The sequence below is a fragment of the Pipra filicauda genome, unplaced genomic scaffold, assembly GCF_003945595.2.
Source record: "Pipra filicauda isolate LSUMZ 115617 unplaced genomic scaffold, ASM394559v2 scaffold18_size4552066_pilon, whole genome shotgun sequence".
Classification (NCBI taxonomy): Eukaryota; Metazoa; Chordata; class Aves; order Passeriformes; family Pipridae; genus Pipra; species Pipra filicauda.
The window spans coordinates 1,747,779-1,761,783 of NW_024104298.1; the positions used below are offsets into that span (position 1 = coordinate 1,747,779).

The 14,005-nt window shown below is 40.8% G+C and overlaps 1 protein-coding gene across 2 annotated transcripts in view; it reads right to left on the bottom strand.

Annotated features, from left to right (window-relative positions):
• Positions 1 to 12,637, bottom strand: part of MED14 (mediator complex subunit 14) — a 33,995-nt gene extending 21,358 nt beyond the window's left edge. The window contains exons 1-9 of one of the 2 annotated variants that reach the window (XM_027741978.2): positions 12,442 to 12,637; positions 10,410 to 10,436; positions 7,195 to 7,300; positions 6,376 to 6,549; positions 5,816 to 5,945; positions 3,959 to 4,087; positions 3,481 to 3,588; positions 2,470 to 2,602; positions 1,772 to 1,922 (exon numbers count right to left, since the gene is read on the bottom strand). In XM_027741978.2, coding sequence (XP_027597779.1) covers positions 1,772 to 1,922; positions 2,470 to 2,602; positions 3,481 to 3,588; positions 3,959 to 4,087; positions 5,816 to 5,945; positions 6,376 to 6,549; positions 7,195 to 7,300; positions 10,410 to 10,436; positions 12,442 to 12,617 — 1,134 coding nt within the window. In that variant the 5' untranslated portion in view covers positions 12,618 to 12,637. The remainder of the gene's footprint in view (positions 1 to 1,771; positions 1,923 to 2,469; positions 2,603 to 3,480; positions 3,589 to 3,958; positions 4,088 to 5,815; positions 5,946 to 6,375; positions 6,550 to 7,194; positions 7,301 to 10,409; positions 10,437 to 12,441) is intronic. The other variant, XM_027741979.2, reaches the window with a different exon arrangement.
• Between the last annotated feature and the right edge of the window lie 1,368 nt (positions 12,638 to 14,005).

Genomic DNA, 14,005 nt, shown 5'->3' on the forward strand with positions numbered 1-14,005 from the left:
AAGCATTTGCATTCACATTACATCATTTGCATCCACATTTACATATTTTGCATAAGCAAAGTTACAGATTACTGCAAAACCTTTTTCTAGTTAACCTCACGTTGCTCTGTAAATGAATGAACTTCCCTAAAGACTAGCTTTCCAAGACATGGCCTTAAAAATCAAGTGTTTATCCATTCACAAGAGCATTTCAACTCAGCAGCTGCAATGGGTTAAATCTTCCTCACTAAGCAGTGACTACATGTTCTATAGCTCCATCCAATTTTCAGTAGGTTAATGCAGAATAACCTGCTTAGACAAACATATTTGTTTGTGCCACTGTTTTATACAGTATCTTAAGCACACAGAAACACAGTGTGCCATCAACGTCATTACAGCTGAGATCATTATTCAAACATACCAGCAGCAGTGTATAGACCAGAGCTGATAATTTTTTTAAGCTCAGAACAAGTAGCTACAAAGGGAGTCAGCGTTTAATTTGATAAATCTCAAATTTACAGAGGCCTAGTATCTTAATCTACAGACTGTAGACTTGAATCAGTGAGCTTAGACTGTGTCCAGTGGATCTTCAGCAGATGTTCCAGATAAAGAGTATTTCCCTGGATTTACACATAAATACAGTATCTTCACTAAATTAATTCTATATTTAGTAGCCTAAATATGCTAATTTAGGCTATTAAATGAGTAAATGTAGTATATATTTACTATACTAAAAGCAGAATTTCTACTCTAGAAGTAGAATAGAAGGCTACTAGGTTTCCCACATCTGTAGTTAAAACATAGGTAGTTCTCGACACTCACCACACAGACACTTGTCTGTCAGCCTTGGTACACAAGATGGGCCAAGAGACTCAAATAAAAAGTAAGTACAGGAGGGGAAAACTACCATCAGTAGAAAGTTCTGTGAGACAGGTGAAGACTCAAGAGCTGGGGAGTTTTTCCCTGTGGAAAAACTGTACTGAAAGTGTGAAGACTACACTGTTCACTCCAGTTTATTAACTCTCAAACTGAAACACTGTAAGAAATAACGACAAATCAACATCCTGATAATGTATCACAGCCAGATTTGCTGAGGACAGAGGATTTAAAAAACCCAGAGCACAGCTTCTCTTAGCTATCATTAATCAAGATCCAGAATTATCATCAGTGAAGCCTTATCCAAGTAGGAAGTTGACTGCAGTGCCTCATCTTGGATCACTTCAACAATCCCACCTTTAAAATACAGGAACTTGAACATTCAAATAGGCCACATGATATAATCTGGTTGGTGATAATGTAAAAGTAAGCTTCACCTAACACTTGTAACAAGCAAACCACATGAACTCCCTAGTACAAGATTTCCAAGTCATAATGTAAGACTTTCTGAAGTGGATAGCAGTGCAGGGTAACCAACTCAAGTGATGTGGAGAAACTGATTTTCAGAGGAAGTTTTTACAGCATCTCCAACACAAGAAAGGGAAGAACTGTCTCTCCATAAAGCATTTCAAGCCAAACCCTAGGAAGTGAAACTTTGCTGTTGTTTCTCCCCATCCTCAGCATTCTCTCTCAGAAGTGGCATATAACGCACTGTGAAGTAGGTGTAATTTTTAAGATGAAGTCAAGGGCAATAAATTGTAACAACAATTTGAGGTCCTAACATAAACACAACCAGAAATAACACAACTGCTCACTACAAATCTTAGAAACAGCTCTTTAAATAGAATCAAAGTGAAACAAACTGATCATGCAAAGCACTTCAGTATTTGATGCCTACTGCAAAGCAAACCTTTACCTTCATGGCTCTTTCCATCAGTTTGGAATCACAGGCTGGCAGTGGAGGCTCATGAGATATTTGTAAGGGTTTTGAGACATCAGTCTCATCAATCTTAATAGTGACCTTATGGACAGATGCAGTCCCTGTTTTCCTGCCAAGCACCTGTTGACTTAAAATGAAGAGAATAATTAAACCATGCAACTAGAATAGCAGAAAATATGTTTTTCAGTAGCTAATTCTTGATTCTGAGTGCTCTGGTTAAAAATATAACATTATGTTAGCTGAACTAAAAAAAGCATTTATTTCAATTTTCATTTTAATGCAGAACTGTTGGTAAACTATAACTACAAGAAGTTTTAGGTGACTGCAAATTCAACACCATCAGAAGAGCATTTGGATCGTTTTAAAAAATTTTATCTAGTGCAAGTCAAGCAATAAATATAGTAAAAGACTGGCAGAGAACTAATTAATTTTTAGGTATCTCTGTAAATACAAACTGATTTATAACTGTATCCATTGGTCTCCTGTACATTAATGTACAACCCTTACTTCTTTGCAAATCAAGCAACATGTTTAGGTACTTAATTACAAGAATTTATGAGCCTCACATCAAAAAGAAAGCGCAATTTTGAAAATTATGGCTCAAGTTTGGTAAATATAACCTCTCCTGTTATTTCATTCATTGTTTGTCAACAGTCCCTTTGAAATTAACTTACTTCCAAACAGAGAGTGAGAGACATTTCCCTGCATGATATCGCTCCACTTGCACAAGGTCACCCCAGCGCTCTCGAATCAGCATTAGTGTTTGTGAATGCAAGACTTCCAACTGAAGGGCTAAGCAGAAGGAGTCTAATGCATGGAGTTAAGAAAATATAAGACCTCTAAAACATCTGTACACTACATAAACCCATTTCTGTACACTACATAAACCCATTTCTGTACACTACATAAACCCATTTCTGTACACTACATAAACCCATTTGTCACCCAAGTCAAACAAGATGCTGTCCAAAAACACACTAATGTACTAATCCAGAGATAAAGACATAGAAACAGCACCAAATATTTCTCAAAAGGGGTTTTTTTGGCTTTTTTAAAACTCTTATCTATGCCAGGTTGTTAGACAAGAGAGTCACAACAGCTTTGTTTTATAGATTTTTTTTGCTGTCATCTTTTAATGATGACATAGTTACCACTAAACCCATCTCCCACAGTCACCCTAAAATAACATGATTCTCCCTGTTTCTGCAGACACTGTTTCACTGAAAATGATTTCACATTGTCAAGTGATTTACCCTTTGCAAGTAACAAATCCCTGCACGTGCTGCATCTCCTCTCATTATTCACACAGGTACAATAAGTTAACACATCCCCCTCAACTGCACTTTGCAGTTCTTGGTAAGCAAGAACTGTCAGCTCCCAGAGCTTCCAAGTCAGCTCTGTATTCCATCTCTGAAATGAGCACATGCAGCCAGCTGCTGATGCACTGACTTACCACACAACCTGCTGCCTGGAGCACCTCACCTTTACCTTCGCTGATTTAGTGTGTACAATCAAATTTTACACGCAGGCACCTGCAAATTATTGTTGCCATACCATCATTTTTACTTCATGTCCAGACATTTCCCCCAAGCTTAATAGGGAATCCATCTTTCTTGACCTCCAGCTACTAAGAAGAGCAAGGCTACACTAAACAGCTCATTCAAAAACAACTTCCAGAAGGATACGTAGACAGTTGTACATGTCCTGAAGTGGCTTTTCATCGGCAAACAGCCGGGACTGGACCAGCTGATGGATGAAGTTGATCTGCATGCTGTGAACCAAGGCTCGACCATCTTTTGAAAATTAAAAATATCTCACATTAGACATCAGGAAACTATGTGTTTAAAATAATTAAATAAATTCATAAACCAAAAATAAAAAAAGGTACAACTGTACTGAGCAATTTCCACACCAGATTTTCTGACAAAACAACAAAATCCTTGGTTTACTCTGGAAATTTCAGTCTATTACACTGTGACACAGTATAGCATTGTTAAAGTATTAAAAGCATATAAAGCAAGGACAAAACAGGACAAGTATATATAACTTCATTCTCTGAAGTTATGATATGCAAAAGACCCAGTATAAATAAGACTTATACAGTGTCAGAGGCAAACATCATGTTAAAAACAAAGTGTAAAGGTCTGATTTTTTTTTCTTTACCACCAGTTTCCTTGTCTTCAACCAAAATTTCCAGCTTGAGAAGGCGCCAGGGGATGTCAGGGTCATCACCCATCACTGTCAAGGTGGCCTCAAACTCACCCTCAACTCGGAACTTCACACGGCCATTGGCTAAAGAAGACAAGAATGTTTAATTTCACTCAGTCTACTAAGATGCCTCAAAATATCAGTATGAGAGCCTCTGGCACTCATAATAAATTATTTCCCTAATGTTTCTGCTCTGCTGCACATGTTTCTGTGCAACTCTGAAGACTTCACAGCTGCTTCTCAACAGACTCAGTGTCAATAAGCAGTATGGACAGAGTTACCAAACTGTCCTGAAGTTTACCTTTTAACTCTGATAACTTGTCAACACTTAGGCTACTACAACACAGAGGAACGCCGAGCTGACTACCAGCCTGACAAACAAAACATCTGGCTGAATTTCTCCTATTCTTTGCTATTACCAACAATGAATGGTATTCATTGAGTATTTTGAGTACTGCAACACTACTCAAAAGTCATTCAAAACATGAATCTCAGCCCAGGCTGAAATCCAGCCCTGGAAACATATCTCACTGCAAAGTAGTTGTTTAACATTAATATATTATAACTCCATTTTCACGTGAGGAAGATAATATTTTGCATGATTTATATATAAGCACACAAGCAAAGATGATGCACCCTATTTAATGAATTGACATATAGATCCTCACATCTTTGTGAACACTGCTATCAGTTTAAAGAGCTGGGAGCAAAGACACAAGCAAGGATGTAAACAGACTGAATGGCAGAGCAAACAATTTGAATTTAGTACAAGTCCTTACTATAACCCAGGGGTCGACCTTCTTCTCAATCACTTAACAAACTATGCCATACCATATACATTTGCAATTACATACATAAAGAAATTTTCCTGTAAAAATTTTAACCATTTGACTCATTAAGCCTCATTTTCAAAAACATCCCAGACATGTGCTTAAAACTAACCACACTCCAAACCAGAAACTGATTGTCATTGAAATGTTTAGTTCACTGAAAAATCTCAAGAGCTTAGACGTGTATCCACTTACGTTTCTGTTAGACAAAAAATGGCTCTAATACTGATACTGCAAGCATTCACACAGGGACTAGAGAAAACTAGTACTAAGATTTTTCAGAAACATCTTTGATCTAGGTCTGTGGGGTATGGCTTACACATGGCTAACCCTCTCAGTTAAAAGCACGAACTAGGCCCACTCCTACCCTATTCTCCGTGATCCTGCAATAACCTAGTCCAGCTTATAGCCATCCTTCCTGTCAAAAAGGTTGTCTTAATGTTTACCACTACTTGGGCTAAATGAAAACAGAGATCTCAGAACAGATTAAGAGATGTGGCACCACAGTGGCCACAGAACAAAAGGCATATATAGACACGAACAAATGCTATGCCCAAACATGAATATAAAAACAAATTAAAAAAGCAACATTAGAGTGACTTGTTTAAACTAAAGTTCAAAGAGTTTCTGCAGAAAGATCCAACAGGTTAATTAAGTGGCATTTTAAAATTAAATTAAGATAAAGTAGTCCTAAGAGTCTTTCATTTGCTGTCAGAGCAAGACAATGTCTACAACCTTTTGCCATTCCCTGCGTAGGATTCCTTCTGGAAAGTAAATAATATTTCAGCAATATTATCACTGCCTTAATCTTTCAAAAGGGGAAAACATATTTTGATGTCATACAGAGACAGGATCCCAGTCTTAATGGATGAAGCATCCTTAATGGTCTCACTTTAGCTTTTAACTTTGCTTTAGCACTAAAGTGACAATTTTAAATCAGCCTGCAGTAATGTATTCTTCAAAAAGCAATTCCAGTTCTTACCAACTGTAAGATTTGCCAGCTGTGGAGGGAGATCCGTAGTCACGAGTCGATGGCGTAGAATCTGGTTTAGCTGATGGAGTGTGGTTTGCTTCTCACTCTTTGTTATTGGGTCAGGAGGGATTATTTTATCCTGTTGAAATAAACACAAACAAGTCTATGTATCTCAACCATGTATAACACATTGACAGCAGGAATTGTGAAAACTAAGCAGGCCAGAAGTCTGAAAATACAAATACTACAGGTCACTGCATGGTGAAGTTTTGTATCTTATACTCAGATTTGTTTTCTGGTTGATTACATTTTACTCAAGACTGACCACTGAATAAAACCACTAAATTTGGCTCAGTTAAATAAACGTAGGGAAGATTTTACTGGGGAAAGTGTGATTTGTTCAAACAGGAAGTGTTCTGCATGAAAAACTGTCACTACAGAGATTTGGCACTAGGCCTGTACTGAACTACAGTTCATCTTTCACGTAGACAAACAGCTTCATTAAGGTGCATTTGATGCTGTACAGGGGATTTCCCCCACCCCACCCCCCACATGGCAGTGGTATTTACCCTAATGCAGGTGGGCAGCCGTGGGTAGGATCCAGTTGTCAGGACATCAATAGCATATGGGATAGCAAAACTGGGCAGACGAGCATGGACCAAAGCGTCCCTAGCTAGTGATGCCAGACGATCAGCAGTGTCCACAAACAGAATGGCCTGCTGATCCAAAAAACTGGATATCATCTGTAGAGGGCAAGGAGCAAAAGAAAAAAGAAGTATGTGTTCAAAAAATGCACAAATCAATGGCCCTTTATATTCAGTTTATCTGTCGCTTCCATTTCAAGTAACTACATTTACAAAACAAAGAAAGAATGAATATTCTGGCCCTGTCTTACATTCACATGCAAGGACACTTTAAATCCACATTCCTGACGCTGTGTGGGATCTGTACAGCCTCACAGCTCTTTATCTGCTGATTGCCACTGGAATGCAACCATACTTGTTTGTGAGCACCAGGGGCTTGTTTTTCTGCAACATTCTGGACTTTATACTTATTTAACCAAGTGCGGGATGAAAGTGATAATAAGAACTAACGCCCTGAGATCACCATCTTTCCAGTCCGGTTAGCTTCCTTACCCCAAAGCACTCCTGAAACTATGAGCAGACAAGCCATTCATTTTTTGCCACTGCTGAGTTTTTGGGAACATGAACAGTTAAAAGACTAGATTAGACAATTTCTAAACAGGAAGAAATTGGTTATAACTGAATATTCATTTGCCTATGAAATGGATCTTAAAAAAAAAATTCTATAGTAAGAAGTAGTTAGGGTATACCAAGATGACATATCCCCTAGAGATCATTTCACACCAAACTCAGTCACTAACTTACCGCACATTTTTCCACCTTTCCAGCATTATTAGCCCATTTGACCAAGGCTAACAAACGAACAAACAGCTGACGAGTCCGACTTGCAAACTGCACTATTTCTATTTTTCTGGAAAGAAACACAAATGTACATTAAGCCAGTGTTCAGATATAAATATAGCTGCAATTTGACTGTGTGGTAGTAAAAAAAAAGCTGCAATGATAACTTCTAATTGTGTTAATGGAGGCATCAGTAATACGTGGCTTGTTTGATTAAAACATGGGGGGAAAAAAAGCTCACTGCTGTGAATATCTAAATGCTAAGCAAGATACATGGATTCTAACCAATCAAGACTGTCTGGGGAAACAAAGAAATATATTCATATGAATTAATCACTGATTTTAAGAGAAACAATTCCATAGTGAACTTTTTTATAACTTTTATGGGATTTCCCCAAGGCTTATGATTAAATTTAAAGTGGGCAAAATACCTAAGGGTTAGGAGACCTGAGAGTAACATTACACTGACATTCACAATCAATAAATAAATCAATCAGATAATAAACAAAAAATCACTCCAGCAATTTTACATCTTTACATAGTATGTTACAATATGCTATCATTTTGCCAGGAAATGTGGTGGTGGGGAAGACTGCAAAAAAACCCACCCTTCAACTTTCCTCTCCATTCCTGCCTTGCAAAGAAACTGAGATAAGAAGAACTTACTGTCAATATTCCTCCCAACGTTCTTTGTATGAGATAGTCAAAATGAAAGAGTATATGTTTGCATGTCTTAGAGGGGTTTTTTTTAAAGAGAACATAATAGGGTCACACACAGATTTTCACCCTTCATTACAGACCTACACTGTAGATGCATTAGATCTACAATGTAAACCTGTAATACTGTACACTCTGAAATACCATTTCCTCCACCATTTATAGAAGGTTTTCTCCTTTTCTACATGTTCAATTTACTAATTTCACCATGGTTTTCTAGTTACTTTGAAAAAAGACCCAAACCCTTAATTTCATACAGTTTTTAAGCTATTTTCCTCATATTGTTTCCTAAGGTAACGAAAGCATTTGGACAAAAAGAACATTAATCAGTACAGCAGATATTGGTCTCTACCTAACAGTAGTTGCAACTCCTGATCCCAACCTCTAAAACACATAATATAGATAGAACTCATAATACAGATAGAGCCTGTTCCTGCCCAAAGTGCTGGCGTAGTGAGGTTAACTCTTTTGTGCAAGAAGCATAATCTGCTTGTAGCAGATGTAAGGCCAGAAGCACCACTAATACCATCTGGTCCTGCTCCTTCCATCACACACTACAAGAACTTGGGCACTAAGCCAATAACTTCTCTGAGTTCTAGAGCATATATTTTGAAGTGGCACGGATATTAAGATTTCAAGTGGTGGACAAACCACTGTACATACACACTGATTTAACAGTGACCACACTATGAAAACAAGATGCTGAGAATTTTGAAACATTCAGAAAAATTTAATGATCAGCAAACTGCCTTCTACAGGATGAACTGATCTGTGATCAAGGGGAGACCAGGAGATGCATTTACACTGACTTTTGCAAGCTTTCATCAAGATTGCCCACAGCCAACCTGATGAGACAGGGCATGGGTAGGTGGACTACAAGGGAGGTGAAAAACTGCCAGGAATAAAAGGCTACAGTTGAATTACTTTAATGCTGGTTACTAATGGTGTCCCTCAGGGGTCAATACTGATGCCAATACAATTTAACACCTCCATCAAAAACAGGCACAATGAGAAGAATGCACTCTGGAAGTTTGCCAGCAATGCCAAACTGGTGGGAGAGAACAGAGGGACCTCAGCTGGCTGGAGGAACTGGATGACAGGAACTTAAATTTTATGTCAACTTTATTAGAGGGTAATATCATCACATCTTTATCGAAGTATATATGCCACGTCACCAGGCTCTTGCTTCATAAAACAGAGCTTAAAGCCCAACTACTGCCACCATTACAGCTCTCACAGCTAGAAAAAATATGGATAATTAAACTAAATTCCTTAAAGATTTCCTCCAAGAGCTGTAAAGCCATTTCACCAAGAACAGTTGTAAGTCAAGGCTAACAAGGATGTGAGCATTTAATTTCAAGACAATTCAATTGTAGGACATCTTATTTTCTTTTATCTATAATCCATTAGGACTTAGGTTGTTGCTCGAGATCCATGTGCCCCACAAAGTAGATTCCAGCTTTAGCAAGAAATGCTAAACATCTAGATGGGAAAAGCCCCCTCCCCAGCACAAGGGAGCTCTGGACCTAAGCTGAATGTAATTCCCCAGTACATAGTGTGATAATTAAAAAGCCAGCAAAACAGAACCCAATCAAAACCCACATTGTTTCTCTTCATAAAATATTATGCATAAGGAAAATGGGCAGAAGGTATCATTCCAGTTTATGATTCCCTGAAACTGGGATTAATTCTATAACATGTTATGAGAATTCTGGAAGATTTCAGATAATAATTAATGATCATCCTGGTGCACAGAATTTTTTATTAACATTCTTAGGAATATCACAGTTGCTCCATGTCTCTAAAGAAACTGAGGTCAATATGTCAACACAAATAAAGGGAACAATTTTCTGACAACTTTCATAAAAGTTACTCAGAGAAACAAAAAAGTAAATGGATTTTTTTCATCCTGGCAAGGGCACTGTTCTGGTCTCTTACATTTGTTCTCTAATAATCTTCACACTTTGAAACCACATAGAGCAGGAGCAGAAAACAGTGCTCGTGATAGGAAAGATCAGGTAATATGGACAAAAGCAGAAAAGAGGTTTTTACCTTGTTTTCACTTTTGAACTGATTCTTCTGAACAAAATATTTCTCTATCACACTACCTAGAATCTATTTAAATTCTACTGTTCCCTTTCACATCAGCTTTAATGTCACTTCATTGCTTCAAGATTCATGAAGAGAAAAATGCCCTTAAAGGGTTCACCTACTATAACAGTAACAAAAAAAGCCCAAACAACTATAAAAGCAAATGTGAAAAAAACCAGTATTGTCAATAATGCTAAGAAAAATCTTGAAACTATGTAGTGACAGCAAGACAGACACGGCTTGTTTCCTTGCATAAAATCTAAATTAGGAGAAAAATACTTTAGTATTTAAACAGTTCTATATTCAACTTAACATCTTAAACAAAGTTCTATATTTTAACATGCATTACAGATTCTCTTATCATAACTCACCTTTCCATATCAGTCTTTCTTGGTAATCTATATGAAAGAGGAGGGGAAAAAAAAGGCAGATTATGTATTGTTCTACTATATTTCAGACAACTAGAAATTTTGTTATCGACCTTCAAGTACCAGAACCTCTACACACCTATAAAGCATAAAATAAATAGCACCACATGTCATCTGCCACTACCCTGTACAAGGTTAAGCTGGAACTGGTCAAATTAATTGATGAATCTTGATGAAGGGTGCTGAAATCCCCAAATTTCTGCTCATCTGGTGAGCCACACCGTATCACTGCCTGTGCTCTGTAATTGCTGACTCTTGCTAAGCATCCATGACTAGAGTCAATTAATTCATAACAGCGATCCCAGAACATCTGCAGAAGATATTAAAATTGGCTGTTCCCTGAGTTGACTGAAATGAGTTTCTCTTTCCTTTTTACTCAGCCTAAAAGTGGAGAAATGCCATATTTCAGAGCATATTCAATGACCTGTGTGCCAGATACTATTGCAGAGAGGGCCCCGTCTTTCTGCAGTGTTACACAGCTATCACAGGCACCTCATTTTAAAATTTATTTTTTTATTCTACGACTAGACCAGTCCTGGTACAAGAATAAGATGTAATTTTACTTGAGGGAAGGAGGAGAATACTTTCCAGAACACTTTCTACTACCCAAATCCATACTTGATGGTGAAAATATAGTGAAAAATCTATCTCCCTGCTCATTGAGGGGGCATCACGTAGGTTGTAAACTACTTTGAATCGCTGGAATACCGAAAGCATTGCCCGTGTGCTGTCCACACCACCCATTTATTTATTTATTACTCACTTAGGCAAAAAGGACGGGCTCTACACCTTAAAAAAAGAACAGAAGTCACTTCAGCACGTGCTCCTACAAGAATACACACTGTGCCATTTACTGTCTACACACACCTTAAACATATAGGAAAGACTTCTTGACTGACATTTTGGAAGTTCTTCCAAAGAGAACTCAAACTCTAAAATTCTCTGTCCTTTCCAAAGTTTGGACACTCTTAACCCCAAGTCAAGCAAAACTCTTTTTGCACACTCACCATGGTACCACACATGAGCTATACCTATTTTTTCCCATTTGTTCTGTATGTCACTTCTTAACCAGCTTCCCCACAACAACCTCTATGGTTAAACAAAGTAAAAGGGAAACAGGTTTATTCAGAGCTCAAATGCTTTCAGGAAAGTTTTTCTTGGCCCAAAAACATTCCTTTGTTTTGCCACAAACACAACAACATCAGAAGAGCAGACCATAAAGTAAATGTAAATAACATTTTTCAAAAAAAATAATCAAATGTTACTTTAAAAAGCACGGGGTTAAGTCAAGCAGTTGTAGCATCTGAAAATATCTGTTTGACATGTTTCAGTTTGATGTAAATTGATGTACCAACTACAGTTGGAATTTTTTGGCAGTAACTTGGGGCAAACTTAAGCATTTAAGCAGCCAATCTGCAGCTGCTCTCACTTCTCATGGCCATTTTCTCCCTTTATGACAGATCACTCATCAGCTTTACTGCATTCCTGGACACAGTCCCATGCAGAGACCAACCTGCATGCACAGGCCCCTGGGATAGGAGAACGGAAAACACTATTTACAAGAGTGTGTAGTGACAGAACAAGGGGGACCGGGTTCAAATTGAAAGAGAGTTGGTTTAAATATTAGGAAAAGATTGTTTACTGTGATAGTGGAGAAGCACTCGCACAGGTCGCCCAGGGAAGCTGTGCCTGCCCCATCCCTGGAAGTGTCCAAGGCCAGGCTGGAGGGGTCTCTGACCAGCCTGGTCTAGTGGGAGGTGGCCCTGCCCGGGGCGGGGGGTTTGGAACAAGAGGATCTTTAAGCTCCCTTCCAACCCAAACCACTCTATGATTCTATGAATGAGAAAGAGCAACCACCTCCCCCCACTGCATCCCCGGGTGAGCTCCGGGACAGATCCCAGGCGAGGCCTCCGCATCCCGCCGGGATGCCCCGGCAGCCGCGCAGGGAGAGACGCGCGGGGCTCGCGGCACTCACAGGTCGGCCAGCACGGTGAGCTCGGCGTAGGTGCGGTGCAGGAGGAAGTCGATGAGGGTGCTGAGGCGGTACCCGGGGCTGGCGGCGGCTGTCACGGCGCCGGGGGCCGGCGGGGCCGGGGCTGACGCGGGGCCGGCCGGCACCAGCTGGGCGCTCTCCAGCTGCACCGGCGCCATGGCGGCGGCGGCGGCGGCGCCTCGGCCCCGGGCAGGAGCCGCTGGGCAGCCCGGGGAGCGCTCCCGGCGGCGCCGGCACCGCGCCCGGCGCGGCCCGCGGGGAGGGAGCGCGGGGGGAGCGGCGGCTCCGGGGGATCCGCGGCGCTCAGAGCCCGCCGGGCGCGGGGGCCGCCGCCATGATGGGGCACGGAACCGGAAGCGAACGGGGAACCGTTCCGGGAGCGCGGGCGGGGCGGGGCAGCGGGACTCGGGATTTTGGGATACCGGGATACAGGAATGCGGGGATGGCATTCCCGGCGTATCCCGGGATGGGGCTGCCAGTGTATCAAGGGACGGAAGGGACCACAGCGGGTCGTCTTGTCCGACCTCCCTGCTCAGGCAGGGTCATCCCAGAGCACATGGCGCAGGGTTGCGTCCAGACGGTTCTGGAATATCCCCAGTGAGGGAGACTCCACACCCTCTCTGGACAATCTGTTCCAGTGCTCGGTCACTGCACAGGAAAGAAGTTCTTCCTCGTGTTCAGGTGAAACTTCCTGGGCATCATTTTCTGCCCGTTTCTCTTGTCCAATTGCTCGGCACCCCCGAGCAGAGTCTGGTCCATCCTCTGACCCCTCCCTGCCGACACTGACAGACATTGATGGTTTCCCCTCTCAGTCTTCTCTTCTAAGAGAGATGCTCCAGTCCCCTAGTCGTCTTTAATCGTCTTTGTCACCCTCCGCTGGATCCACTCCAGCAGCTCCATGTCTCTCCTGTGCTGAGGAGTCCAGAACAGGACACAGCACTCCAGGTGATCCTCACCAGGGCTGAGCAGAGGGACAGGATCACCTCCCTGCCCCTGTGTCTGTCCACGTTACTGCAATTTGGGGTGAAGGAGGAACAGGTTACAGACTTAGCACCTCATAGAGCATTTGATGCAGTTCTTGAGGCTGTCAAGGAAAACAGGGCTGTGTTGGGAGCTGGGCTGGCTAATCCCCTCCTAATGACTTGGGAAATGTGAAGCATTTGTGCAGGTGCACAGCAGTGGAGGTTATCCAGATGAGAGGTATGACCAGTACATCCTCCTTTAAGATCACTGTTTAGAAAAGGGAGTGATGAGTAGCAGAGTGGTCAGTGGGATTGGCTGACAAACACTAAACATTGGGAACTTTTTATATATTTCCATCTTCCAGACTAACTGAAGCCTCTGAAGGAAGAGGGGGAGAGGGAAGGTCTGTTAGCAGCAGAAGACAGATGTTCTGCATACTGGTTACCAGAGGGGACTATGCCAGGAAACTCTAAATCCTGGGTGTTTTGTATCATAATTCACTCAAGTGTTAAATCATAAATTTGTGCCTTATGATTGCAGAGAAATCCCTGAAATAGACACATTGCAGACAATAAATACCCAA